This window comes from Taurulus bubalis, assembly GCF_910589615.1.
Source record: "Taurulus bubalis genome assembly, chromosome: 1".
In the NCBI taxonomy this organism is placed as follows: Eukaryota; Metazoa; Chordata; class Actinopteri; order Perciformes; family Cottidae; genus Taurulus; species Taurulus bubalis.
This window is the reverse complement of record NC_136589.1, coordinates 44,841,607-44,868,903: the sequence shown is the minus strand read 5'-3', so window position 1 is coordinate 44,868,903 and position 27,297 is coordinate 44,841,607. Positions and strand designations below refer to the sequence as shown.

General features: G+C 43.8%; 1 protein-coding gene across 1 annotated transcript; it reads left to right on the top strand.

Moving 5' to 3' along the window:
• Window positions 1-272: 272 nt before the first annotated feature.
• On the top strand, window positions 273-25,574 carry pex5lb (peroxisomal biogenesis factor 5-like b; the record flags this gene model as incomplete). Its single annotated transcript, XM_079214164.1, has 14 exons — window positions 273-287; window positions 7,804-7,878; window positions 13,641-13,758; window positions 15,147-15,347; window positions 16,924-17,050; window positions 17,461-17,548; window positions 17,736-17,834; window positions 20,575-20,694; window positions 21,173-21,316; window positions 21,385-21,455; window positions 21,935-22,147; window positions 22,278-22,443; window positions 23,045-23,202; window positions 25,376-25,574. 14 exons carry the CDS (start codon window positions 273-275, stop codon window positions 25,572-25,574), a joined length of 1,794 nt encoding a protein of 597 aa, XP_079070290.1.
• Window positions 25,575-27,297: the final 1,723 nt, after the last annotated feature.

Here is a 27,297-nt window from a genome sequence, read left to right as displayed (position 1 = left end):
TTTACTCGGCTTTGCTCGGTTTTATTTCCATCCCACCCTCCACCGGAGCAGAGCGAGACGACATCCGGATGCAGCGGCGATTGTGTCTCTGACGTCGGACGGGCTGAACCGAGCGGACCGGGAGCACCGACCGGGACATCCGCGCTACTAGCGGCGGGTTGAGAGCCGTGAGGTCCGGGAGAGGTACCGCGCGGGTCGCTGCAGTGGAGCCGGGTTGTGGTGCGCTGCTGGTGGCTGCAGCTGCAGGCTGAGTGGAGGACCGACCCAGAGACATGTACCAGGTCCAGGTGAGCCGCGACCTGTCTGTCTGTATCTACCTGTCTGTCTGCATCTACCTGTCTGTCTGTCTGCATCTACCTGTCTTCATCTACCTGTCTGTCTACCTGTCTTCATCTACCTGTCTGTCTACCTGTCTGCATCTACCTGTCTATCTTCATCTACCTGTTTGTTTATCTACTTGTCTTCATCTACCTGGCTGTCTGTCTGTCTTCATCTACCTGTCTGTCTACCTGTCTGTCTTCATCTACCTGTCTGTCTTCATCTACCTGTCTGTCTACCTGTCTGCATCTACCTGTCTGTCTTCATCTACCTGTCTGTCTTCATCTACCTGTCTGTCTTCATCTACCTGTCTGTCTGCATCTACCTGTCTGTCTTCATCTACCTGTCTGTCTACCTGTCTGCATCTACCTGTCTGTCTTCATCTACCTGTCTGTCTTCATCTACCTGTCTGTCTTCATCTACCTGTCTGTCTGCATCTACCTGTCTGTCTGCATCTACCTGTCTGTCTTCATCTACCTGTCTGTCTTCATCTACCTGTCTGTCTGCATCTACCTGTCTGTCTTCATCTACCTGTCTGCATCTACCTGTCTGTCTGTCTACCTGTGTGTCTTCATCTACCTGTCTGTCTACCTGTCTGCATCTATCTGTCTATCTTCATCTACCTGTTTGTCTATCTACTTGTCTTCATCTACCTGTCTGTCTACCTGTCTGTCTTCATCTACCTGTCTGTCTTCATCTACCTGTCTATCTTCATCTACCTGTTTGTCTATCTACTTGTCTTCATCTACCTGTCTGTCTACCTGTCTGCATCTATCTGTCTATCTTCATCTACCTGTTTGTCTATCTACTTGTCTTCATCTACCTGTCTGTCTACCTGTCTGTCTTCATCTACCTGTCTGTCTTCATCTACCTGTCTGTCTACCTGTCTGTCTTCATCTACCTGTCTGTCTGCATCTACCTGTCTGTCTGCATCTACCTGTCTGTCTTCATCTACCTGTCTGTCTTCATCTACCTGTCTGTCTGCATCTACCTGTCTGTCTTCATCTACCTGTCTGCATCTACCTGTCTGTCTGTCTACCTGTGTGTCTTCATCTACCTGTCTGTCTACCTGTCTGCATCTATCTGTCTATCTTCATCTACCTGTTTGTCTATCTACTTGTCTTCATCTACCTGTCTGTCTACCTGTCTGCATCTATCTGTCTATCTTCATCTACCTGTTTGTCTATCTACTTGTCTTCATCTACCTGTCTGTCTACCTGTCTGTCTTCATCTACCTGTCTGTCTTCATCTACCTGTCTGTCTTCATCTACCTGTCTGTCTACCTGTCTGTCTTCATCTACCTGTCTGTCTACCTGTCTGCATCTACCTGTCTGTCTTCGTCTACCTGTCTGTCTGTCTGTCTGTCTACCTGTCTGTCTTCATCTACCTGTCTATCTTCATCTACCAGTTTGTCTGTCTGCCTGTCTTCATCTACCTGTCTGTCTACCTGTCTGCATCTACCTGCCTGTCTTTATCTACCTGTCTGTCTTCATCTACCTGTCTGTCTACCTGTCTGTCTTCATCTACCTGTCTGTCTTCATCTACCTGTCTGTCTACCTGTCTGTCTTCATCTACCTGTCTGTCTTCATCTACCTGTCTGTCTACCTGTCTGTCTTCATCTCCCTGTCTATCTTCATCTACCTGTCTGTCTTCATCTACCTGTCTGTCTACCTGTCTGTCTTCATCTACCTGTCTGTCTTCATCTACCTGTCTGTCTACCTGTCTGCATCTACCTGTCTGTCTACCTGTCTGCATCTACCTGTCTGTCTTCGTCTACCTGTCTGTCTGTCTACCTGTCTGTCTTCATCTACCTGTCTATCTTCATCTACCTGTCTATCTTCATCTACCTGCTTGTCTGTCTACCTGTCTTCATCTACCTGTCTGCATCTACCTGTCTGCATCTACCTGTCTGTCTGCATCTACCTGTCTGTCTGCATCTGCCTGTCTGTCTGCATCTACCTGTCTGTCTACCTGTCTTCATCTACCAGTCTTCATCTACCTGTCTGTCTTCATCTACCTGTCTGCATCTACCTGTCTGTCTTCATCTACCTGTCTGCATCGACCTGTCTGTCTACATAATACCACATTGATCATAACTATAATCTATAATCTATCAAACTCACATTGTTTGATCAGGTGTGAAGACGTGATCATTATCTTTAATAATGATTTGATCTCTAAATATATGAATGAGTTTTAAAGTCTTTTACAGTTTGATCAATATATTGATGGATTGATCTTTGCTTTTTCTGAACTGAACTGAATCGGTGTGAACTACTCAGTCTGGCTCATGTGTATGGATGATGGATGGATTAAGGGATGGATGAATTAATTAATGGATTAATTAATGGATGGATGGATTAATTAATGGATGGATGAATTATTTGATGGATGGATTATTGGATGGATGGATGAATGAATGAATACATTAATGGATGGATGAATGAATTAATGAATGGATAAATTAATCAGTATCATTGATTATCTCTGTGGACCAGAAGACTCAGGAATGACTTCAGCTTTGACCTGGAGTAACCTCTGGGCGGGTCCTTCCCGTCTTCACTTCTTACATAATAAACCCATTAAAGTTTGATGAAGTTTCTCTTAAAGCAGCTCAGAGAGACTGAAGGAGTGAAGACAACAGACGTCTCCCTCTGGGGATTGATGACGTAATCGTAGGGAGATTGCTGATGTAATCGTGGCATATAGTTGTCCATATTTCCTGCTTTGGTTGCGATAGTTTTCAGGATAGTTCATCTCCGGAACTCAGACATTTAATGTCATCTCTTGGCATGTGACATGTTTTAAGTGATTATACAATAAACATTACATGATGCTTAATAAGTTATTTTCACATAAGATAGAACGTGTATACAATATTTATATTCAAATATAAGATATACGTATCTGATCATTTAGGCTTTAATGCATGAGCTGGTTGGCTTTCAAGATATTTTTTTACACACACACTCACACACTCACACTCCCTCCCTCCTGTGGGACTCCGGTGGTTGTCAGTGCATTAATCAAAGCAGTATGCCGTCACAAGGTCACGTCTCATGTTTTCATCCTCAGACTCACTGGAAGATAAATAACTCTATGGATGGACCCGTACTTGTAAAGCGCTTTTCTAGTCTTCCGACCACTCAAAGCGTTTTAACACTACATTTGACATAATTCACCCATTCACCCACTGATGAGAGGAGCTACCATGAAGGTGTCACATCATTATCAACCATTCATACACCGTAGGCACATCTACGGGAGACATTTAGGGTTAAGTGTCTTGTTCAAAGCTAGCGGAGCCGGGGATCGAGCCGCCGATCCTCTGATTGAAGGACGACCCTGCTCACCACTGAGCCACAGTCGCCCTGTCTATGTGACATGTTGTAATCATTTATACGTTTACACTAAAGCTGAGTCAGTGGCGGGCCGTGCATTTCCTATCTGCCCCTTCAAATCACTCTATCAGCTGTTAAACAGCTGAAAAAGCATTAAACTATAAAATAGCTATAACTTTGTGATTCTGTTTAGACCAGCAGTGAAGGCTTATATATTTGGAATAGTGTAATATAGGTGGAGAAGTAGAGTCATTTATATAGACTTCTATGCAACCAGAGGAGTCGCCCCCTGGTGGTCAGGAGAGAGAATGTAGCTTTAACACATGAAGCATAGACTTCTATACAACCAAAGGAGTTACTCCCTGGTGGCCAGGAGACATAATGCAGCTTTAACACATAAAACATAGACTTCTATACAACCAGAGGAGTCGCCCCCTGCCGGTCTCCACACTTTGAAGGTGGTCGGCCGTCTGCTTGAGTCAGGGATTCGTTACCAGAACGCGTCCCCTCGCAGCACAGACCAGACTGAATGTGGTGTTTGACTCAGAGTGTCCTCTGCAGGCTCCTGTAGTCGTCCTGTACTTACAGTGTGGCTGACTGAGGCACAAAGAGCCACAGGGGAAACGCTCTCATATAAGATTAGTCAGCAGTCATTGAAGGATATAAATATCTCAAGTCTCCGGGTTCAGATATTCTTCCGTCAGCTGACCAGGCTGCCCTTGGCACAGTCTCACCGCCGCACCTTCATTCATATGTTTCATCTGACTGATTCCACCTGCATCATCAGCTCGTCACACATGTTAAAGGTACACCTGTAGTCCTTGGTTTAAAATGAGTAGAATGGCAAAACGTTTATAATCCACGTGTCTTATGTCCCACGGTTTGGTTCTTTACTCTCACGTCTCTGTTACTGCAAGTCTGGGAAACTCATTCCCTCCTAGGATAGAGCCTAGGAGACAGCTTAGGCCTAGGAGAGAGCTTAGGTTTAGGAGACAGCTTAGGCCTAGGAGAGAGTTTAGGATAGAGGCTAGGTTAAAGGCAAGGAGAGAGCTTAGGAGAGAGTTTAGGCCGAAGAGAGAGTTTAGGTCTATGAGAGAGCCTAGGAGAGAGTTTAGGATATAGCTTCGGCCTAGGAGAGAGCGTAGGATAGAGGCTAGGAGAGAGTGTAGGAGAGAGGCTAAAAGAGAGCCTACGAGAGAGCGTAGGATAGAGGCTAGGAGAGAGCGTAGGATAGATGCTAGGATAGAGGCTAGGAGAGAGGCTAGGAGTAGGAGTACTAGTAGTATAACAGTCCATGTCAGTGCTACTGTGAGGATGCTAACGGTGTTAGCTCAGCTCAGCTCCGCTGGGACTCTGATGAAGGACTGTTTACTCAGCACAACAGCAGGTTATTTTTAGTCCGACAGCTTCTCCACATGCACGCACGTACGCACACACACACACACACACACACACACACCACACACCACACACCACACACACACACACACACACACACACACACCACACACCACACACCACACACACACACACACACAGCTGGGCGACCGACACTGTGACAGAGTGAAGGAACCTGAGAAAGAGAGAGAACATAGTATAGATCAGACCTGGGCATCTTACGGCCAGATGTGGCCCGCGGGCCGTAAGATGCCCAGGCTCTCCCAGTCTGGCCCGCGTGAGGTCAATCAAAAATGAAAAATAAATAAATAAGGTGCACGCCATGAGTGCAATACAAACGGCACTGCTTTTACTTTGAAGGCGATTTATTTATGTGCGCTTACGCAGCCTCACAACGGGCAGTGTTGCCTACTTGGAGACTGAAGTGAAAGCGTATTGTTCTGCAGTTTCTGTCCTCAGCGAGCAGCAGGTGCTGCGGCGAGACCCCCGCCTCCCAAGGAGCCTCGCGCTGCAGTCTCCGCCTCCAGATTGAACATTAATCGCGCAAAGCCGCCACGGATCTGACCTGCGGTCTGATCCACCATAGCAGAGCACTTTAAGTCAGGGTCACTTCTGGATTTTTATTCTTCTCTCAAAGAGGAGCACTTTCCTCACATGAGGAGGCTCAGAAGATGTTGGTTCTCTTTGGATCTACCTACATGAGAACAAACATTCTAGTGATGAAGTTCAACAGATCAGATCCTCTCTCTCTGATACCTGTCAGCTGTCCTTCATCTCCACCTCATTCAACCAGACTTCATGCTCTTGTTCAAGCAACACAGACTGGACTTTTCTCACTGAGTAAGAACAACTGAACTGGAAAACATCAAAAGCACTGATTGCTTTTGTTTAAAGTTAATAAATTGCTGGTCTTTAACATACATATTTAAGGTAAGGTTTAAACAAATCTTAAAAAATGTAATTATTTTTTTAAACTTATTTTCATAGCCTTATTGTAACGTGCATTCTTACCAGTAGCAGCTCAAAACCATATAATTTGCAGTTTTTTAATAAAGTAATAACATTCATATTGAGTTAATTGAATTAAGTTCAGAATTGGTTCGGCCCTCCACAACGGTCCAAATTTCTCATGTGGCCCCTTGGGAAAATGAATTGCCCACCCCTGGTATAGATAGTTTGTTTCAAACAGCTGCAACTTTTGCTTAGACGTGACAAACAATCAACGACAACAACAGTGCAATGGGTATTAAATTAAGTATAAGATAAAGTGCTCAGAGAAACAGATAACGTTTATGTAAGTGTATGTTAAAGTGACTATAGTACTCTTTAGTACTGCATCACTGTACTCTATAGTACTATATAGTACTGCATCACTGTACTATAACCTTTTATTTTGTCTTTGACATTTTAAAAACAATCAGATGGTTTTAAGTCTGTGATCAATAACTCAGAATCACTTATATTCTCTTTCGTTCAGAACTCAGATTAAGATGAACATATTTCATTATTGTTTTAAACAGATAATAACAATACAACTATTTCTGTTTATAAACTCTATTGTCTCGTGTGATCAAACTGAACATTTTAACATCATAATAATATATTTGTATTAATATATTATGTTCCTATTGTTTCAATACATAAGCAATACAAATCAGTTATACTGTATGCTTTTATTTAGAAAAATCACAGGTAGTTAGTACTGATGAAAACCTGCAGGTGTTATATTATGACGCCAAACCCCTGCCAAAACTAGAGAGCGCAAATGAGCTTCACGAGAGCGCGCAAATCAAACAGCTGCGCGCGTAATTTACTTTGACGAGTGCTTTTACATCACTGCGCGAGCAAAAGTCCCTCTACTATAGAGTACAGTGATGCAGTGCTATAGAGTCACTTTAACATACACTTACATTAACGTTATCTGTTTCTCTGAGCACTTCATCTTATACTTAATTTAATACCTATTGCACTGTTGTTGTCGTTGATTGTTTGTCTCGTTTAACGTCTCAGTATGCACTTTCCGCCTATAAAAAATCCTTGTTCGTGTAAACATTCCTGGCAAATAAACAGATTCTGATTCTGAGTACAGTGATGCAGTACTGTAGTATACTGTATCTAGATATTCGGCCCTGTTTGTGTACATGAAATGCTGAAAGCAGAAGGCGTCTTTCTTTCTGCTTCACGGCCTGAATCACATTATTAAAACTGTGTTGTTTTCTCTAATATTAGAGGCATACGGTTGTAATGTGTGTGTGTGTGAATGTGCATGGTATATTTTATTAATTATTACTGTAATGTACTTAATTTTACTGAATGTATCAGTAATCTCATTACTTCTGTACAGTTACCTTTCTCCGTGTCCTGTTACGTAATGCCACTCCTTGTATCCGTCCAGGTAATCATTTCCCGTTCACAGATGTTGTCATCACATTACCTTCTAATATACATTATACTGGGAAATACACAAACAAAAGGTCTACGTATCTTTTTATGACAAACTCATCGTGATGTTCTGATATTTAAACTTCGCATTTGATAACGGGATCAACCAGATTCCGACATCATCAGCCTCATTTCTTCCTTTCTTTCTCCACTAATTCATGAATTCTTCCTTTCTGACTGCGTTTGTGATCATCTGGGTCGTTTGTGTTCTGCTGAGCGACGGGGTGTCTGAATGAAGAACAGCGACACAGCTTTGTGTTTGAGAATGTGCATCTGAGTGAATGAACCTGTCGATCTGTTGTAGGCTGCCATGGTGCTGAAGGAGCTTCCTGCTCAAAAGGCCTCAGAAGGAAACCCCCTCCTCAGCGTGACAACCAAGGTTGGCATTGACGACCTTGCTTGTTTCTCATTTCGCACTGCTCAGAGATTATGTTTTGTTTTGTTCTTTTTATTGCTGCTTGTTTCCCTGTAACTTCATGCTCAAGTTTCATCATGAGCTGATCATAAGTAGGAACTAGTGGAACTGTCAACTCTTTGCTTCCTCTTCGGCTGCTCGCTCTTCTTTTTTTCCCCGTTAAAGGTTTTTCTGAAGTGAGGGTCTATGGACAGGTTGTCCAGTAAAGAAATGCAGTAAAGAAATGCAGTAAAGAAAGGTAGTAAAGAAACGTAGTAAAGAAACGTATTAAAGGAACGTAGTGCAGAAAGGTAGTGCAGAAAGGTAGTGCAGAAAGGTGGTAAAGAAATGCAGTACAGAAAGGTAGTAAAGAAAGGTAGTAAAGAAATGTAGTAAAGAAATGTAGTAAAGAAATGTAGTAAAGAAATGTAGTAAAGAAAGGTAGTAAAGAAATGTAGTAAAGAAAGGTAGTAAAGAAAGGTAGTACAGAAAGGTAGTAAAGAAAGGTAGTAAAGAAACGTAGTAAAGAAACGTAGTACAGAAAGGTAGTGCAGAAAGGTAGTAAAGAAATGTAGTAAAGAAAGGTAGTAAAGAAATGTAGTAAAGAAATGTAGTAAAGAAAGGTAGTACAGAAAGGTAGTAAAGAAAGGTAGTGCAGAAAGGTAGTAAAGAAACGTAGTACAGAAAGGTAGTGCAGAAAGGTAGTAAAGAAATGTAGTAAAGAAAGGTAGTACAGACAGGTAGTAAAGAAATGTAGTACAGAAATGTAGTAAAGAAAGGTAGTACAGAAAAGTAGTAAAGAAACGTAGTAAACGTAGTAAAGGAACGTATTAAAGAAACGTAGTGCAGAAACGTAGTGCAGAAACGTAGTACAGAAACGTAGTACAGAAAGGTAGTACAGAAATGTAGTAAAGAAAGGTAGTAAAGAAACATAGTAAAGCAAGGTAGTAAAGCAAGGTAGTAAAGAAAGGTAGTAAAGAAAGGTAGTACAGAAAGGTAGTACAGAAAGGTAGTAAAGAAAGGTAGTAAAGAAATGTAGTACAGAAAGGTAGTCCAGAAAGGTAGTCCAGAAAGGTAGTAAAGACAGGTAGTACAGACAGGTAGTACAGGAAGGTAGTACAGAAAGGTAGTACAGACAGGAAGTACAGACAGGAAGTACAGACAGGTAGTACAGACAGGTAATACAGAAAGGTAGTAAACGTATTAAATAAACGTAGTACAGAAAGGCAGTGCAGAAAGGTAGTACAGAAAGGTAGTAAAGAAATGTAGTACAGAAAGGTAGTAAAGAAACATAGTAAAGAAAGGTAGTAAACGTATTAAAGAAACGTAGTACAGAAAGGCATTGCAGAAAGGTAGTACAGAAAGGTAGTACAGAAAGGTAGTACAGAAATGTAGTACAGAAAGGTAGTAAAGAAATGTAGTCAGAAAGGTAGTAAAGAAAGGTAGTACATACAGGTAGTACAGAAAGGTAGTAAAGAAAGGTAGTAAAGGAAGGTAGTAAAGGAAGGTAGTACAGGAAGGTAGTACAGAAAGGTAGTACAGAAAGGTAGTAAAGAAAGGTAGTAAAGGAAGGTAGTACAGGAAGGTAGTACAGAAAGGTAGTCCAGCAAGGTAGTCCAGCAAGGTAGTCCAGAAAGGTAGTACAGACAGGAAGTACAGACAGGTAGTACAGACAGGTAATACAGAAAGGTAGTAAAAAAATGTAGTAAAGAAAGGTAGTACAGACAGGTAGTAAAGAAATGTAGTACAGAAAGGTAGTAAAGAAACATAGTAAAGAAAGGTAGTAAACATCGTAAAGAAACGTATGAAAGAAACATAGTACAGTAAGGCAGTGCAGAAAGGTAGTACAGAAAGGTAGTACAGAAAGGTAGTACAGAAATGTAGTACAGAAAGGTAGTAAAGAAATGTAGTACAGAAATGTAGTACAGAAATGTAGTACAGAAAGGTAGTAAATAAATGCAGTAAATAAATGCAGTAAAGAAACGTAGTAAAGAAAGGTAGTACAGAAAGGTAGTACAGAAAGGTAGTAAAGAAATGTAGTCAGAAAGGTAGTAAAGAAATGTAGTACAGAAAGGTAGTACAGACAGGTAGTAAAGAAAGGTAGTACAGACAGGTAGTAAAGACATGTAGTACAGACAGGTAGTAAAGAAAGGTAGTACAGACAGGTAGTAAAGACATGTAGTACAGACAGGTAGTAAAGAAAGATAGTACAGAAAGGTAGTAAAGAAATGTAGTACAGAAAGGTAGTAAAGAAAGGTAGTGCAGACAGGTAGTAAGGAAAGGTAGTAAAGAAATGTAGTACAGAAAGGTAGTAAAGAAAGGTAGTACAGACAGGTAGTACAGAAATGTAGTAAAGAAAGGTAGTACACAAAGGTAGTAAAGAAAGGTAGTACAGAAATGTAGTAAAGAAAGGTAGTACACAAAGGTAGTAAAGAAATATAGTAAAGAAAGGTAGTACAGACAGGTAGTAAAGAAAGGTAGTAAAGAAAGGTAGTACAGAAATGTAGTAAAGAAAGGTAGTACACAAAGGTAGTAAAGAAATGTCGTAAAGAAAGGTAGTACAGACAGGTAGTAAAGAAAGGTAGTAAAGAAAGGTAGTACAGAAATGTAGTACAGAAAGGTAGTAAAGAAATGTAGTACAGAAAGGTAGTACAGACAGGTAGTAAAGAAATGTGGTACAGAAAGGTAGTAAAGAAATGTAGTAAAGAAAGGTAGTACAGACAGGTAGTAAAGAAAGGTAGTACAGACAGGTAGTAAAGAAATGTAGTAAAGAAAGGTAGTACAGACAGGTAGTAAAGAAAGGTAGTACAGACAGGTAGTAAAGAAATGTAGTGCAGACAGGTTGTAAAGAAAGATAGTACAGAAAGGTAGTAAAGAAGCGTAGTAAAGAAAGAAACGTAGTAGAGAAAAAAAACGTAGTAAAGAAATGTAGTGCAGACAGGTTGTAAAGAAAGATAGGACAGAAAGGTAGTAAAGAAACGTAGTAAAGAAACGTAGTAAAGAAAGAAACGTAGTAGAGAAAAAAAACGTAGTAAAGAAACCCAGAAATGCAGTAAAGAAACTTAGTAAAGAAATGTAGTAAAAAAACGTAGTAAAGAAAGAAACTTAGTAATGAAACGCATTAAAGAAACGTTGTAAAGAAACGCAGTAAAGAAACGTAGTATTGAAAGACAGTAAAATAAGCTCCTACCTCTGTGATTATTATTTAATCACACATCTTATTCATGTCATATATTATTTTAAATTAGTATCTTTAGTTTCTCCCCTGTTTACTCTCTTCTTGTTTCTGATTGGCTCTCGTCTCACCTCCCAGAGGAAGCCAGCTGATGTGAACAGACATTTTTCTGGCTGCTGGTGTGAACATGAAGGGAGTAGGGCTGCAACTAACGATCATTTGAATAATCGATTAATCGGTTGATTATTTTTTCGATTAATCGATGAATCGAAAAAAAAAAGCAAAAAAGCATTAATTTCCAACCCTTTGTTCAAAAACAGAAGTGACAGTGCAAATTCACAGTGCAAAACATGTTCAGAAAGCACAAACAGGTTGCTCCTTGAACATCCCTGAGCTGTTAATTAAAACAATTAAATTAAAATGGACTAACACTAAAAACATACACATGTATGCTTTACATCTGCCAAATGTGAGCCTTTTTTTTTACTGTAATTGATCTCCTTGGAGCAGAGGCTGCTTTAGCATGCCCTGCTTTATCAATATGTATGAAACACTGGGACAGTGGGAAGCTGCACTGCTCCTCTCACGTCTGTTTTGACCGAAATCTCCAGGCCCAGCTCCACCTCATCTCAGCTCTGCATATACAGAGTCCTCTTCCTTAAAGTATTTCATTCTGGGCCTCTTACGACCACGAAATCACGTTGTTGGCTAAGCCCAACAACGTGATTTGATTCATTCTACTTTGAGTAAAAAAACAACCTGCAGCCAGATCCGCCAGTGAGCCGATTTAACGTTAAGAGTGACAGCGTGAAGTGAACCAGACCGGGGGGGTTACGGCATGTTTCATCACGTTACGTTTTTCTACAAGCAAGACTGAACTGTAACGGAACATAACGTAACTTTAACGACAATACACAACCCAAACACGTTAGCTAATGTGATAGGAAGCTGACTAGCTTCCATTAAACAAGTTTGAGGGAAATGAAGCCGCTGTAGACATCTTAACGCTGATTGGCCAAGACTCGAAACGTCACATCCAAGATGTTCTATTTTTGCTAAGATCACAACCTCAGCGTTTCTCAGTCTCTCCAATCTCAGACACGCTGGCGGCCAGTTGCTCTGCTCCTCTCTTCTTCTTTTTTTCTCCGCGACTTTAAGACTGCCGTAATAATCGCGCAACACAACGAATCGATAATGAAATTCGTTGCCAACACTTTTGCTAATCGATTTTTATCGATTTTATCGATTCGTTGTTGCAGCCCTAGAAGGGAGCTTTGAATCTTTTAGTGGACTGTGGTGCTCTTTCACAGGATTAAAGTCTGCATGTTCCAGTTGACATTTGGACGTACACAGCTGTGTGGATTAGGATTAGGATTAGGATGCCTAGCACACAAAGATCAGGTCTCAGACTGAACCACTGAATTAAAGACTGTCCTGCATTTCCCAGAATGCCTTTCAGCAGCCCCTGTTAAATGACCCCCCTGGTCATAAAACTTGGGTCAAGTAAACTCATTTAAACACATGAATTGTGTGTTTTGCAAAAGGTTATGTAGACCCAACCAAAGGTCACACCAAAAGAGCATAGAACATACCATATTTGGAAAGCCGGACGGGCTTTGTTTCTGTGTCAACCGATTGGTCTGATTGATGGAAAGTGATCTGGGAGGCTGAATTAAAGTATAAAGCTTATGCTGAAAGGGCTGAACTCTGGTCTTGTTGAATGTGCCTTGTGGTCATTAAAACACTTCCCGCTGGGTTGCAACTCCAAATCAACGTCTCTCCTCGTCATTTTGCCACAACATCTCTTGCTGTTTTTCTTTAGATTTCTAACAAGTATTCACCCTCAGTTTGTGTGTTTATTGGTTTACAACATAAGTAAACAGCCGTTCAATAAAGACATGCAGTAGAGTTCAATAAAGACACATAGTAATGAAACGCAGTAGAGTCTAGTAAAGACACGCAGTAGAGTGCAGTAAAGAAACCCAGTAGAGTGTTGTAAAGAAGCCCAGTAGAGTGCAGCAAAGAAACGCAGTAGAGTGCAGTAAAGAAACCCAGTAGAGTGCAGCAAAGAAACGCAGTAGAGTGCAGTAAAGACATGGAAAGACATGCGATAATAATTGTATGATATAATGTCAATCGGGCTCTCTGGGGTCTAACTGGTGGTTCTGGTCTAGCTCTCTGGGGTCTAACTGGTGGTTCTGGTCTAGCTCTCTGGGGTCTAACTGGTGGTTCTGGTCTAGCTCTCTGGGGTCTAACTGGTGGTTCTGGTCTGGCTCTCTGGGGTCTAACTGGTGGTTCTGGTCTGGCTCTCTGGGGTCTAACTGTTGGTTCTGGTCTAGCTCTCTGGGGTCTAACTGGTGATTCTGGTCTAGCTCTCTGGGGTCTAACTGGTGGATCTGGTCTGGCTCTCTGGGGTCTAACTGGTGGTTCTGGTCTGGCTCTCTGGGGTCTAACTGGTGGTTCTGGTCTGGCTCTCTGGGGTCTAACGGGTGGTTCTGGTCTGGCTCTCTGGGGTCTAATGGGTGGTTCTGGTCTGGCTCTCTGGGATCTAACCGGTGTTTCTGATCTCCAGCTGGTTCGGGAGCAGCAGGAGAGTCGACCCCTGCTGAGTCCCTCCATCGATGACTTCCTGTCAGAGAGCCGGGGCGACGCCCACTCTACTGGGGCGACGCCCACCTCCAACACATCAGGTAGACTACCTTCCTTATCTCTCTGTCTCCATGGGTACATCCCAAGTCTCTAAATTGCATCCCCGGTTCCCTCACTTGCGTCTTTTCCTTGCGTCTTAGTCCCTCCCACCAGGGATGCATAGAGAGACGCAAGAATACCAAGCAGGGAGAGAAGACGCGAGGAAATATGTTTTAATAGACATGAGACGTCCTTTCCTCTGAAGCGTCACTTGAAGCGACGTCGGTTTATGATGACTGCGGCCGACTGACAGCTGATCACATCTGATCAGCTGTCAGTCGCTTTAACAGCTGACGGAGTTTTGTCCGGAGAGTTTTTAGCGAACATTCCAATAAAAATGCACTTAAAATATATTGATACAAATGATCGTATGTTTTCAGTTGATTTAAAGGTGTTGAACTACTATAGTAGTATACGATTAATATAAGTATACTTATATACTTATATATATATTAATATAAGTATATGCAAAGTTCAGTGTCAGAGTGGAGATGTTTTCTCTGTCGTCTGTTACCGTTTAATAAACTGCATTGAGTATTTATATACTGTGATGTGTCCTGCTTATACGCGCAATCGATTTCTATCGGCGGAATGCGTCTTATTTATTTATTTATTATTTACGTCGGTATGTTTTGAAAATTCTGATTGTGACATCATTATAAAATAACCCACAATATAAATATGTTTTCTCTTCATTACGTGTTGTAAAAAGTGTTTCCTCTTTCCAGCTCTCTCTGATTTTAATTACATACATAATAAAAGTTATTGAGGGAAACAACAGATCAAATCTTTGAAGACAGTTGTTTGTGGTCCTTTTGTTGTTCAGACCTACAATTAACATATTTTAACCAGATGGTGAATAAGAAAACAGATATAATATATAGCTTGAGTTTAATCTGTGATCGTCTCCACACTGGTATGAAATTACAGCGATCAGTCCGCTCAGCTGCAGCGTCCAATCACATAACAGATGAACAGCGAGGGGGCGAGTTAGATGGTTGGTTAGGGAGATGGTTGGTATGTCGGTAGGTAGGTAGCTAGGTGGTTGGTTGGTTAGGTAGATGGTTGGTAGGTAGGTAGGTAGGTGGGTAGATGGTTGGTATGTAGGTAGCTGGGTAGGTAGCTAGGTGTTGGTTGGTTGGTTAGGTAGATGGTTGGTATGTAGGTAGCTGGGTAGGTAGCTAGGTGTTGGGTGGTTGGTTAGGTAGATGGTTGGTATGTAGGTGGGTGGTTGGTTATGTAGGTGGTTGGTAAGTATGTAGGTAGGTAGGTAGCTAGGTAGGTAGCTAGGTGTTGGTTGGTTAGGTAGGTCGGTAGGTTGGTTTTATTTAGAACAGAAGTATAAACACAGACACACAATTGAAAACTATTCCAGATGTCCGTCCTACAGGTCTGTCCACAGCTCTGGACCTGGTGGACCTCAGTGAGCCGGCGGGCAGCACCAAGGAGAGGAGGAGTCCTCTCAGGAGGAAGGCCAGCTCCAGGAGCCCTCGGCGCCAGACTAGACCAGATGAGACAGATCTCATCCAAGTGGAGGTGGAACACCTGCCTGCCAGCCCCAGAACCTCTCAGAGGGTCTCCCTGGACTCAGGTACTGCAACAACACAATTAATTCCTCTATTATCAAACGGTCAGGGATAGATGTTTTCAAATGGAAAACAAGTTTTATGGACATGCAGCACATTATCAGAACCGCTTATCCTGTTCAGGGTGCCAGCTGACGTAGGGTGAAGACAGAGGTCACCTGGACAGGTGTCCAGTCTATCTCAGGGCTCATATAACATGTTATAATATGTTATATCATAAACATTTAGAGACTTGTACTAGATGATAATATGTTCGGTTACTTTATAAGATCATTATAATAACACAGTTTATGAAGGAGATTTGGAGACTTTTTAAAGAGAGGTGAGGACAGGTGGGTCCACAGAGAGGTGAGGACAGGTGGGTCTATAGAGAGGTGAGGACAGGTGGGTCTATACAGGTAGCGTCACAGCGCGACACGGAAACCTCTGAGACGAGACTTCATAACACAGAGCCTCATTGAAGCCGCAGGAATAATGTGCCCGGAAATATGTCTGAGGTTGAAGCTGAACACGGGACCTGCTCTCTCACTCTGAGGTGCGCTGCTCAGTCGAGGCTGCAGCGGATTTATTCCTTGAGGTCAGAATTGACCAGTTTTTGAAAGAGGACCAACCTCTTCATGAGCTGAGTGACCCTCTATGGTTGGCAGGCTTGGCATTTCTAGTCTATATCTTATTTATCATCTCAACACACTGAGCAAGAGCCTGCAAGACAAAGAGCAGGTACCACAACCTTACGCACACATGAAGGCGTTCTGTGTGAAGCTCCGTCTCTATGAGACACAACTACACAACTTCAACGCTGCGCTCATCCTCACGCTGTCTGAAATCAAATGAGCTTTTCCAGAGGTCAACCTTTCTGCTAAAAAGGGGAAATATGGGTCTGTCATCACGTCTCATGACAGAATTCAGTCAGTGCTTCCTTTTTTTAATCAAGCTGCTCGACTCCCTTCCTGGTGATGCAGAAGAAGTGGAAGAGATTCTGAAGTAGAACTGATGGAGATGCAGAGTGATGATTCTCTGAAGAACCAGCATCAGCTTCTCTCACTATGCCTGACTTCTACCGAGGCTTGGAAAAGGCCAAATTTACTCTGATGCGATTTTTTAAATATTAAATATAATATATATATAAATAATAGATTTAAAAAAAAAGAATATATATATATATATATATATATATAAATAAAAGCATAATTAACCTCATTTGATTCATTTTGCGATATACCTCACCTGAGTGGCCCAGACGTTCGTATATTTTTCTGTTTGGGGCCCTCGGTTAAAAAAGTTTGGACACCCCTGGTCTAGAGAGAGGTGAGGACATGTGGGTCCATAGGAGGAGGACGTCGTTATATCTGTGAACGTGTCCACGAGGAGACAAACTGGTTAGAAGCTCTGAACTCGACTTTAATCTGAACTTTTATTGTGATGAGAATTGAACTTCCTGTTTCCTGAGAGACAAAGATGATCAAACATGTTCATGTTTCCAGCTGGAGCTGCATGGGTCCATTGATCACCCACAGGCTACCTCTCCATGAGCACACCTTAAAGACAGTCTCCGTGTTGGTGTCCTCCGTGTGTCCGCAGGAAGTCTGTCCTCCGCTCCGGACAAGTGGGACGAGGTGGACCTGGACCTGGACCTGGAGGACGGGGGGCGCAGGACGAGACCCCAGAAGAGATGCTCCTCCCAGCACTCCTCCAGCGAACTGCTGTGGTGAATACCAGCGTCAACATCTGTCTGTCTGTCCAACACGTCTCCTCCCTCGTCCCGCTCTGTTTCCTGTTATTAATATTATTATGAATACTTCTTGGACAGGCTGCAGTAACCGAGCCATAGTTTTGAGGACGTTAGAGTTCATGAGCTCATGATGACGTGACCTCTTGACCTCTAACCTCCCGTTAGAAAGGTAACTCATCTGCTGTTTACTTCTCCTGAAGTACTTTTACTTGAGAACAGTCCTATGCACTGTCGTTGAAACTCTGGAGACAACCGAAGACATTCAGACATTTATAGAGATGTTCCAACCTCCACTCAGCTGACCAATCACAGATGGAGGTGGGGATGATGTCACAGAGACATGTCTGTCCTGACGCTGGTCCCCGCTCTGCTTTGTGTCCCTGCAGGTCTGCCGACTTTAAAACGGATTCTCGAACAAAGAACTCCTTCGACATCCACAGCTTCCACGAGCTGGACCTCACATCCTCCCCACAGGTCAGTACTACTGGGTACTCCATCCACACACAGTACACGGAAGTACACTGAAGTACAATATAACAGACCAGTTGAACCAAACACAGTGAGTAGTTCAGGGAGCGTGGGAGAACAGGACGTTACGTGTGTGTGTGTGTGTGTGTGTGTGTGTGTGTGTGTGTGTGTGTGTGTGTGTGTGTGTTTTCAGGACTGTGCTGCATCCAGACAGCGCAGACGGACTCGTTCCCTTCTGGGCAGAAACGAGTCTCTGGAGGACGAGTTTGTAAGAGCGAAGGCTGCTGTGGAGGTAAAACACACAATGTCATCTTTACAAAACATGTCCTCTCTTTACAAACATGTCCTCTCTTTACAACCATGTCCTCTCTTTACAAACATGTCCTCTCTTTACAAACATGTCCTCTCTTTACAAACATGTCCTCTCTTTACAAACATGTCCTCTCTTTACAACCATGTCCGTGTCAGTGTCAGTGTGGTTCAGGAGGTTTCACGGTGGTTAAGGAGGGTTCAGGGGGTTCCAGGGTGGTTCAATTCAGTTTATTTTACATAGCCCAACATCACAAATACAAGTTTGCCTCGGAGGGCTTTACAATCTGTACACATGACATCCCTGTCCCGGGACCTCACATCGGGTCAGGAAAACTCCCCCAATAAAGATAGTAAAACCCTTTCACAGGGAAAAAAGGGGAAGATATCTGAGAGAGTAACAGAGGAGGATCCCTCTCCCCGGATGGACAGAAGCAATAGATGTCATGTGACCAGAATGAATAACGTAACAGAGTTACAGCACATTCAATGAATGTGACAGAAATTATTCATATAATGAGTAGTAGGCATGGTCCATGATCCAGATAGCCACGATCCATTAAGCAGAAGGAGGTAGAGAGGAGGCGCATCAGCAGGGCTATGGCAGCTGGCAGGCCTGGTTCCAGGCCGGTTCCATCAGCAGGGCCATGGCAGCAGGCAGGACCGGTTCCACGCCAGTTGCATCAGCAGGGCCATGGCAGCAGGCAGGACCGTTCAGTGTGGTTCAGGATTTTCCAGTGTGGTTTAGTGTGGTTCAGGGTGGTTCAGGAGGGTTCGGGAGAGTTCAGGTCGGTTCAGGATGGTTCAGGAGGGTTCAGGGGTGTTCGGGAGGTTTCAGGGTGGTTCAGGATGGTTCATGATAGTTCAGATGATTCAGGGTGGTTTAGGATGGTTAAGGGAGTTTCAGGATGGTTGGGTGTGGCTCAGGAAGTTTCAGGGTGGTTTAGGGAGGTTCTGGATGGTTCTGGGTGGTTCAGGGAGGTTTTGGAGGTTTAGGATGGTTCATGATAGTTCAGATGGTTCAGGAGGTTTCAGGGTGGTTCTGGATGGTCTGGGAGGTTTAGGATGGTTCATGATGGTTCAGGGTGGTTTAGGATGGTTCAGTGAGGTTTTGGAGGTTTAGGATGGTTCATGATAGTTCAGATAATTCAGGGTGGTTTCAGGGAGGTTCGGGGTTGTTCGGGGTGGTTCAGGAGGGTTCAGGGTGGTTCAGGATGGTTTAGGGTTGGTCGGGTTCGTTCAGGTGGTTTCATGGTGGTTCAGGAGAGTTCGGGAGATTTCAGGTCGGTTCAGGAGGTTTCAGGGTGGTTCAGGAGGGTTCAGGAGGGTTAGGGAGGTTTCAGGATGGTTCATGGTAGTTCAGATGGTTCAGGGTGGTTCAGGAGGTTTCAGGGTGGTTCAGGGAGGTTCTGGATGGTTCAGGGAGGATTTGGGAGGTTTAGGATGGTTCATGATAGTTCAGGAGGTTTAGGGTGGTTCAGGAGGTTTCAGGATCGTTCTGGATGGTTTGGGAGGTTTAGGATGGTTCATGATAGTTCAGGAGGTTTCAGGAGATTTTAGGATGGTTCAGTGTGGTTCAGGAGGGTTCAGGGTAGTTCGGGTGGTTCAGGTTGGTTTGAGAGATTTCAGGTCGGTTTAGGGTGGTTTAGGGTTTTTCAGGAGGGTTCAGAAGGGTTCAGGGTGGTTCAGGTTGGGTGATTGTGGTTTACATAATGGTTTGATCCAGTCTGGAGGAGGTGAAGTGAACTAACAGTTATTAAAGTGATTAAAGTGGAGATCCATTTGAGACCCTACCCTCATCCCGTCAATTCGGCTCAGTGAACCAATCACAGCGTCTCGTCTGATTTAAAAGCATTTCCTCCTCCCAGCTGACAGTTTCTGGATTTACCTGCAGGTATTTTAATTCAGAGGTCACCTCTGATGAATTAACAGCGTTTTAAATGTGAGTTCATGACAAAAGTTTCAACATGAAGTTGTGTATTTTGTATTTATCCAGCCGTAAAGTGGAGCTCTGGTTTCCATTTCTATTCTTCTGTTAACTCACATTTCAACGTAATTTTTGTATTAATAATCTTGATGATTAGTTTTATTAGTTATAGTGTAACATTAAAAACTACGACTCCCAGGGTGCATTGCACTAACAAGCAGCTAATTGCAGAGCTTCATGTTCCGTTGAAAAAAAAAAATATTTGAAAAATTATTTTGAGGAGATTTGGCTGATCCAGTCTAGGATCTGGTCTAAGAACTATTCTAGGATCCAGCCAAGGATCCGGTCTAGCGTCCAGTCTAGGATCTAGTCTTGGATCCGATCTCGGATCTATTCTAGGATTCAGTGTAGGATCCATACTAGGATCTTTTCTAGGATCCAGTTTAGGATTCGGTTTAGAATCTAGTGTCGGATCCAGTCTAGGAACTATTCTAGGATCCGGTGTAGGATCTAGTGAGGATCCAGACTAGGATACAGTATAGGATATATTCTAGGATCCGCTCTAGGATCTGGTCTAGGATCCGGTTTAGGATCTATTCTAGGATCTGGCCTAGGATCCGCGCTAGGATCTGGACTAGGATCCAGTCTAGGATCTGGTCTAGGATCCACTCTGGGATCCCCTTTCTAGGATCCGATCTAGGATCTGGTTTAGGATTTATTCTAGGATCTGGACTAGGATCTGGTCTAGGATCTGGTCTAGGATCTGGTCTACTCATGTGTCCCTGAACTGTTTCAGTCGGACACAGAGTTCTGGGACAAGATGCAGGCCGAGTGGGAGGAGCTGGCTCGGAGGAACTGGCTGGAGGAGTCTGAGGGTCAGGGGTCGGCCCCGCCCAGCGGCTCGCCTGTGGAGAAGGTACGTAGAAAACATGCTCCCCCGCATTCAGAACATTTCACTTCCTGTGCAGCTGGAGTTCAGCCTGGAGTTATTAATAATGACAGATTATTACTGATGTTTTCAGCATTAATCTGTGGCTTTAATCCTCTGAAGTGCTCCAGTAATCATCTCAGAGGTCACATGTCCTCACTAACAGCTGTTCAGACCGGCTCGTCTTCTTCACTTCTTCTTCTGTAGAGACGTTATGAATTATTTTACGTTAACAGAATACATGTTGCGACTTTTATCCATCAGAATAATAATTATAGTATACATAACAATAATATCAATAATAATTAGATCAATAGGTAATTGTTTGTTTTAGCCCTAAATATATTTTTCAATTTCATAGTAATTACTATTATTATATAATAATGTAATGGGAGTAAATTTAAGGTATTTATTTTTCATAATTGTAATAGTTTGTCCATCAATATATTATAATATAATCCTTCAGGCTTACCTCTTCAACCCCACCAACCCGTACAAAGACTGGCCCAGCGCCTTCGCCGAGGGCCAGGACAAAGCTCGGGACGGCGACCTGAACGCCGCCGTGCTGCTGCTTGAGGCCGCCATCCTGCAGGACCCGCAGGACTCTGAGGTGGGACGCGTTCCAACGCGGAGACTTTACTGTTGCTGCAGGACGTTAAGCCCCTCTGTGTCTTTCAGGCCTGGCAGGTTCTAGGTACCACGCAGGCGGAGAACGAGAACGAGCAGGCCGCCCTCGCGTCGCTGCAGAGGTCAGACTTCCTGTTCTTCACTTCCTCTCTGAGAGGGAAGCGCCGCTCCTCTCTGCTCAGATCCCCTGAAACAGAAAGTCTTTGAATGTTGGAAAGGTTTCACGCCCTGCTTTGATGACAGAGACGACTTCAGACCTCCAGACAGAGTAGTTCAAGAGAAAAGTCACTTTTAGATGTGAATACATGATCAAACTCAAAGTTACTGAGCTCTTTATGTTCTTATTATAAAATAGTTTCATCATGTCTGAAGTTAAACTGAAACAATAACTGCAATATAACAATATCATATGAAACTATAACATTGTAGTTTACTGTATTTCTGTTTCCACATTTCTAAAGAAGCCTTTTCATTTGTCAGGTAGCTCTGATTATTGATTAATTATTGTTTGAATTGTTTTGTCACAATAATTACAAAGAGATATTTAGCCTAAATTCCGACCTATGCTAACTGTTGCTAAGCTAACGTCCGTGACCCGCAGGTGTCTAGAGCTTCGCCCCAACAACCTGCCGGCTCTGATGGCGCTCGCCGTCAGCTTCACGAACAGCGGCATGCAGCGGGAGGCCAGCGACGTGCTGCAGCGCTGGCTCAGCCACAACCCCCGATACAAGCACCTGGTCCTGGACCACAGGGGCCCGCCATGGGGTTCCCCGGCCACGCCTCGTAGGGGCCCCCGCACCGCCACACCGGTCAGGTACCAACACCTGAGGGCCTTTGATCAGTCATCAGCTCTGAAAACTACAATACCCATGAGTCTCAGCTGCCATCCATACTGTGTGTGTGTGTGTGTGTGTGTGTGTGTGTGTGTGTGTGTGTGTGTGTAGGGCTGAGCTGCAGGACGTCCTGCATCTCTTCCAGGAGGCGGCTCTGTTGAATCTAGACTGCGTGGATCCAGACCTGCAGACCGGACTCGGGGTCCTCTTCAACCTCGGCTCCGACTTCAACAGAGCGGTGGAGGCTTTCACTGCAGCACTGTCCGTCAGACCACAGGTAACACACGCATCTGTTAAAAAGGAAAAAGGAATGAAGTCTCTGAATCAAAGTTGTTTTAAGTCCGTTTATTCCTGCAGGAAGGAAAAGTCTGTCACTGCTACTCGGCGCAGCCTGTGACACAGAATTGAAGAAGCAACAGTCATCAGCTCACTTATAACACAATCAGGTCTCCGCCTCCAAACCCCCCAATGAAGGAGACGAGAGTAGTTGAGTCTGTTCAAGAAACATGAACCTCCCAGTTCTCGTCAACCCTAACCCCCAAAAACAAGTGAAGGAAGATCAACAACCTCTCTGATCCCAGTACATCTGCTTCTCCCCCCATTTGGTACTTCATCTCTGAGGGTCATTTAAAGTTCAATTTAGGCTCTATTGTAATTTTCCCATTACAACACGCACACACACGCACTCACACGCACATGTGAACAAGTAAAGAGTGATGATGATGTCACGACTGAGTGATGATGTCATGATGTCACACTGGGATGATGTCACGACTGTGATGATGTCACGACTGCGTGAGGATGTCATGACTGAGTGATGATGTCACGCTGAGTGATGATGTCACGGCAGCGTTACCGTTCTGCATGTTCCTCTTCAGGACTACCTGCTGTGGAACCGTCTCGGTGCGACGTTGGCAAACGGGGACCGCAGTGAGGAGGCTGTGGAGGCCTACACCAGAGCTCTGGAGCTGCAGCCCGGGTTCATCCGGTCCAGATACAACCTGGGGATCAGCTGCATCAACCTGGGGGCTCACAGGTAACACCGTGTCCTACACCTGTATTTACACCGAATACAGGACCACGTGGGCTAAGACACTAGAGGACATGAGACCAAAGGTGGGCTAAGACATTAGAGCAGCGGTCCCCAACCTTTTTTGAGCCGCGGACTGGTTTCTGTGACAATATTGTCACGGACCGGCCTTCACGGTGTGGGCGAAATATATGACAACGTAATATGACAACGAGTTGAAACGGACTTTTAAGTTTCATTTTTGAGGTAACGCATCACAGTACAGGGCATCTGACGTTTGAGGCTACGCACAGACGGAGGTATCCGTTCATTTTTCAAAATGCATTTTATTTTCCGTTTTTTTTCTTCTTCTTTTTTCATAAATTCTTTCTCTGCGGCCCGGTACCAAGGGACCCACGGACCGGTACCGGGCCGCGGCCCGGGGGTTGAGGACCGCTGCACTAGAGAACATGAGACCAAAGGTGGGCTAAGACACTAGAGAACATGAGACCAAAGGTAGGTTAAGACACTAGAGGACACAAGACCAAAGGTAGGCTAAGACACTAGAGGACATGAGACCAAAGGTAGGCTAAGACACTAGAGGACATGAGACCAAAGGTAGGCTAAGACACTAGAGGACATGAGACCAAAGGTAGGCTAAGACACTAGAGGACACAAGACCAAAGGTAGGCTAAGACACTAGAGTACACAAGACCAAAGGTAGGCTAAGACACTAGAGGACATGAGACCAAAGGTAGGCTAAGACACTAGAGGACACAAGACCAAAGGTAGGCTAAGACACTAGAGGACATGAGACCAAAGGTAGGCTAAGACACTAGAGGACATGAGACCAAAGGTAGGCTAAGACACTAGAGGACACAAGACCAAAGGTAGGCTAAGACACTAGAGGACACAAGACCAAAGGTAGGCTAAGACACTAGAGGACATGAGACCAAAGGTAGGCTAAGACACTAGAGGACACAAGACCAAAGGTAGGCTAAGACACTAGAAGACACAAGACCAAAGGTAGGCTAAGACACTAGAAGAACACAAGACCAAAAGGTAGGCTAAGACACTAGAGGACATGAGACCAAAGGTAGGCTAAGACACTAGAGGACATGAGACCAAAGGTAGGCTAAGACACTAGAGGACACAAGACCAAAGGTAGGCTAAGACACTAGAGGACACAAGACCAAAGGTAGGCTAAGACACTAGAGGACATGAGACCAAAGGTAGGCTAAGACACTAGAGAACACAAGACCAAAGGTAGGCTAAGACACTAGAGGACATGAGACCAAAGGTAGGCTAAGACACTAGAGGACACAAGACCAAAGGTAGGCTAAGACACTAGAGGACACAAGACCAAAGGTAGGCTAAGACACTAGAGGACACAAGACCAAAGGTAGGCTAAGACACTAGAGGACACAAGACCAAAGGTAGGCTAAGACACTAGAGGACACAAGACCAAAGGTAGGCTAAGACACTAGAGGACATGAGACCAAAGGTAGGCTAAGACACTAGAGGACATGAGACCAAAGGTAGGCTAAGACACTAGAGGACACAAGACCAAAGGTAGGCTAAGACACTAGAGGACACAAGACCAAAGGTAGGCTAAGACACTAGAGGACACAAGACCAAAGGTAGGCAAAGACACTAGAGGACATGAGACCAAAGGTAGGCTAAGACACTAGAGGACACAAGACCAAAGGTAGGCTAAGACACTAGAGGACACAAGACCAAAGGTAGGCTAAGACACTAGAGGACACAAGACCAAAGGTAGGCTAAGACACTAGAGGACACAAGACCAAAGGTAGGCTAAGACACTAGAGGACATGAGACCAAAGGTAGGCTAAGACACTAGAGGACATGAGACCAAAGGTAGGCTAAGACACTAGAGGACACAAGACCAAAGGTAGGCTAAGACACTAGAGGACACAAGACCAAAGGTGGGCTAAGACATTAGAGAACATGAGACCAAAGGTAGGCTAAGGTTTGACCTGGTCCTGGTTGGTCCTGGTCCTGGTTTAACTTGGTCCTGGTTTAACGTGGTCCTGGTTTGACCTGGTCCTGGTTGGACCTGGTCCTGATTTAACTTGGTCCTGGTAGGTCCTGGTTGGACCTGGTCCCGATTTAACTTGGTCCTGGTAGGTCCTGCTTTGACCTGGTCCTGGTTTAACTTGGTCTTGGCCTGGTCCTGCAGGGAGGCGGTCAGTACCTTCCTGACGGCTCTGAACCAGCAGAGGCGGAGTCAGAGCTGCAGCCATCAGCAGATGTCGGCGAACATCTGGGCCGCTCTGCAGATCGCCATCTCCATGATGGACCGACCCGAGCTGCTCCAGGCCGCCACCGCCGGGGACCTGGACCTGCTGATGAGGGCCTTCGACGTGGGCGAAGGCTGACGGGGTCTCCTGGTCGCCCTGAAAGATGTCCGCTCAGAGACACGCTGCATGTGGACGGTCTGGTGTGAAACCAAAGAGACGCCTTTGCAATATAAACAGCACAACCCTGTAGCTTCCTGTCCAGACTTCTAGGAGGCGGAGCCTCTCTTCAAACAAAAGGGCTTTTCTAGTCTGAAGCCTCTTGTTTACCTGTTGAGTCCGGTTCCTCGCATCATTGTTTTTAAATGCTTCTCCTCGTTTGCCAGATGAAACTCGACACTTCCTGAACACAAGTTTCACAATAAAACAAAACCAACAACCTGGAAGGCTTTTATTGTGAAACATCTACAAGAAGTGTTGTGACAGTAATAAATAGAAAGAATCTATCGCTGAGCTTCACACTGACACACTTTATTCTCTCTTCCAGACATTAAATATGAAATTTAACTTATGTTATTGACACGTTTGATTGGCAGAAGCAGCTCCTCCTCACCTGGCAGGTGTCGGCCATGTTTAACTCAAAGTTATGAATGAGGTCGTCGATGATCCGACTTAAAACATGAAGATTATGATTATTTAAAGTATCTTCTGAGAGGTTTGAGTAGAACACTGGAGAACTTTGTAAAATCAAATTCTGATCAAAGAATTATTAAATGATTTAAACATGAAGTTTAATGTCAGCTTTCAGAAGTAAATCTTCATTTTGTCAACTTAATATTAAAGAGGAACTCGACCCTGGATTCTGTCTGAAGGGTTTCTACCTTCAACCTTCGAAACAAAGAGTCCACATAATACTTTAGGATGTTATTAAATATATTAAAGGACTTAGTTCCTCTTTAAATTAGATAAAATCTTTTATTTCACTTTTAAATCCCACATTTAAACTTTGAAAACTGCTGTTTTGACCGTTAACGTTGCTGCTAAACGTTTAAGTTAATCTGATTTAAAAACAGATGTTTTGCTTTGGGATGACGAGAAGCTCAGGGAGGTCGGTGACGAAGAGGAAGAGGAGGAGGAGGAGGAGGAGGAGGAGGAGGAGGAATATAAAGAGAGACTGAAGTGCAGGAAGTCTCATCGTCCAATCGGGTTCTTCTTCCCTGTAAACGCTAAAAGCCATAAAACATCAAACACCACCACAGATTATTAACGAAGCATGAAACGTAAACGTCCTGCAGGAACCCTTTAGAACCTTTACAACCTTTACAACCTTTAGAACCTTTAGAACCTTTACAACCTCCACTGTTCACTTCTGTTCTTTTATTTTGGCGGTCTGCTCTTCCCACTTCCTGCCGTTGGCTCTCAGGTGAATCTTCTGGCTTCAGTTTCACACCGGCAGCAGCTTTTCCTATTTAAAGTATTAACGATCACATTTAACCTTAATATGGATCAATGTCTAATGTATTCTGTCAGACACATTCATCCAGGGTTGGTTTCAGGGTCAGGGGTCATTCAGAGATCATTTCATTGAGTCAAATTAAACTAACTGGTGACGTTCTTCTTTAAATCTTTGTTCTCACGTGTTCTCACGCTGCTGCTTCATTAAGTGGTCCAGCTTTTCTTGGAGCCATGTATTGATTGATTGATCAATAAGTGTGATTCTTCCTTCAGTTCAGCTTTTCTTCACGTCTATCTTTGAGTTGTGAATTTTTCTCCTGTCAACGACTGTACAGACAATAATCATGTCAACTTATAATATTTTAGAAATTAAACAACTGATACTGAACCTAAAAACGTCTGATCGTTT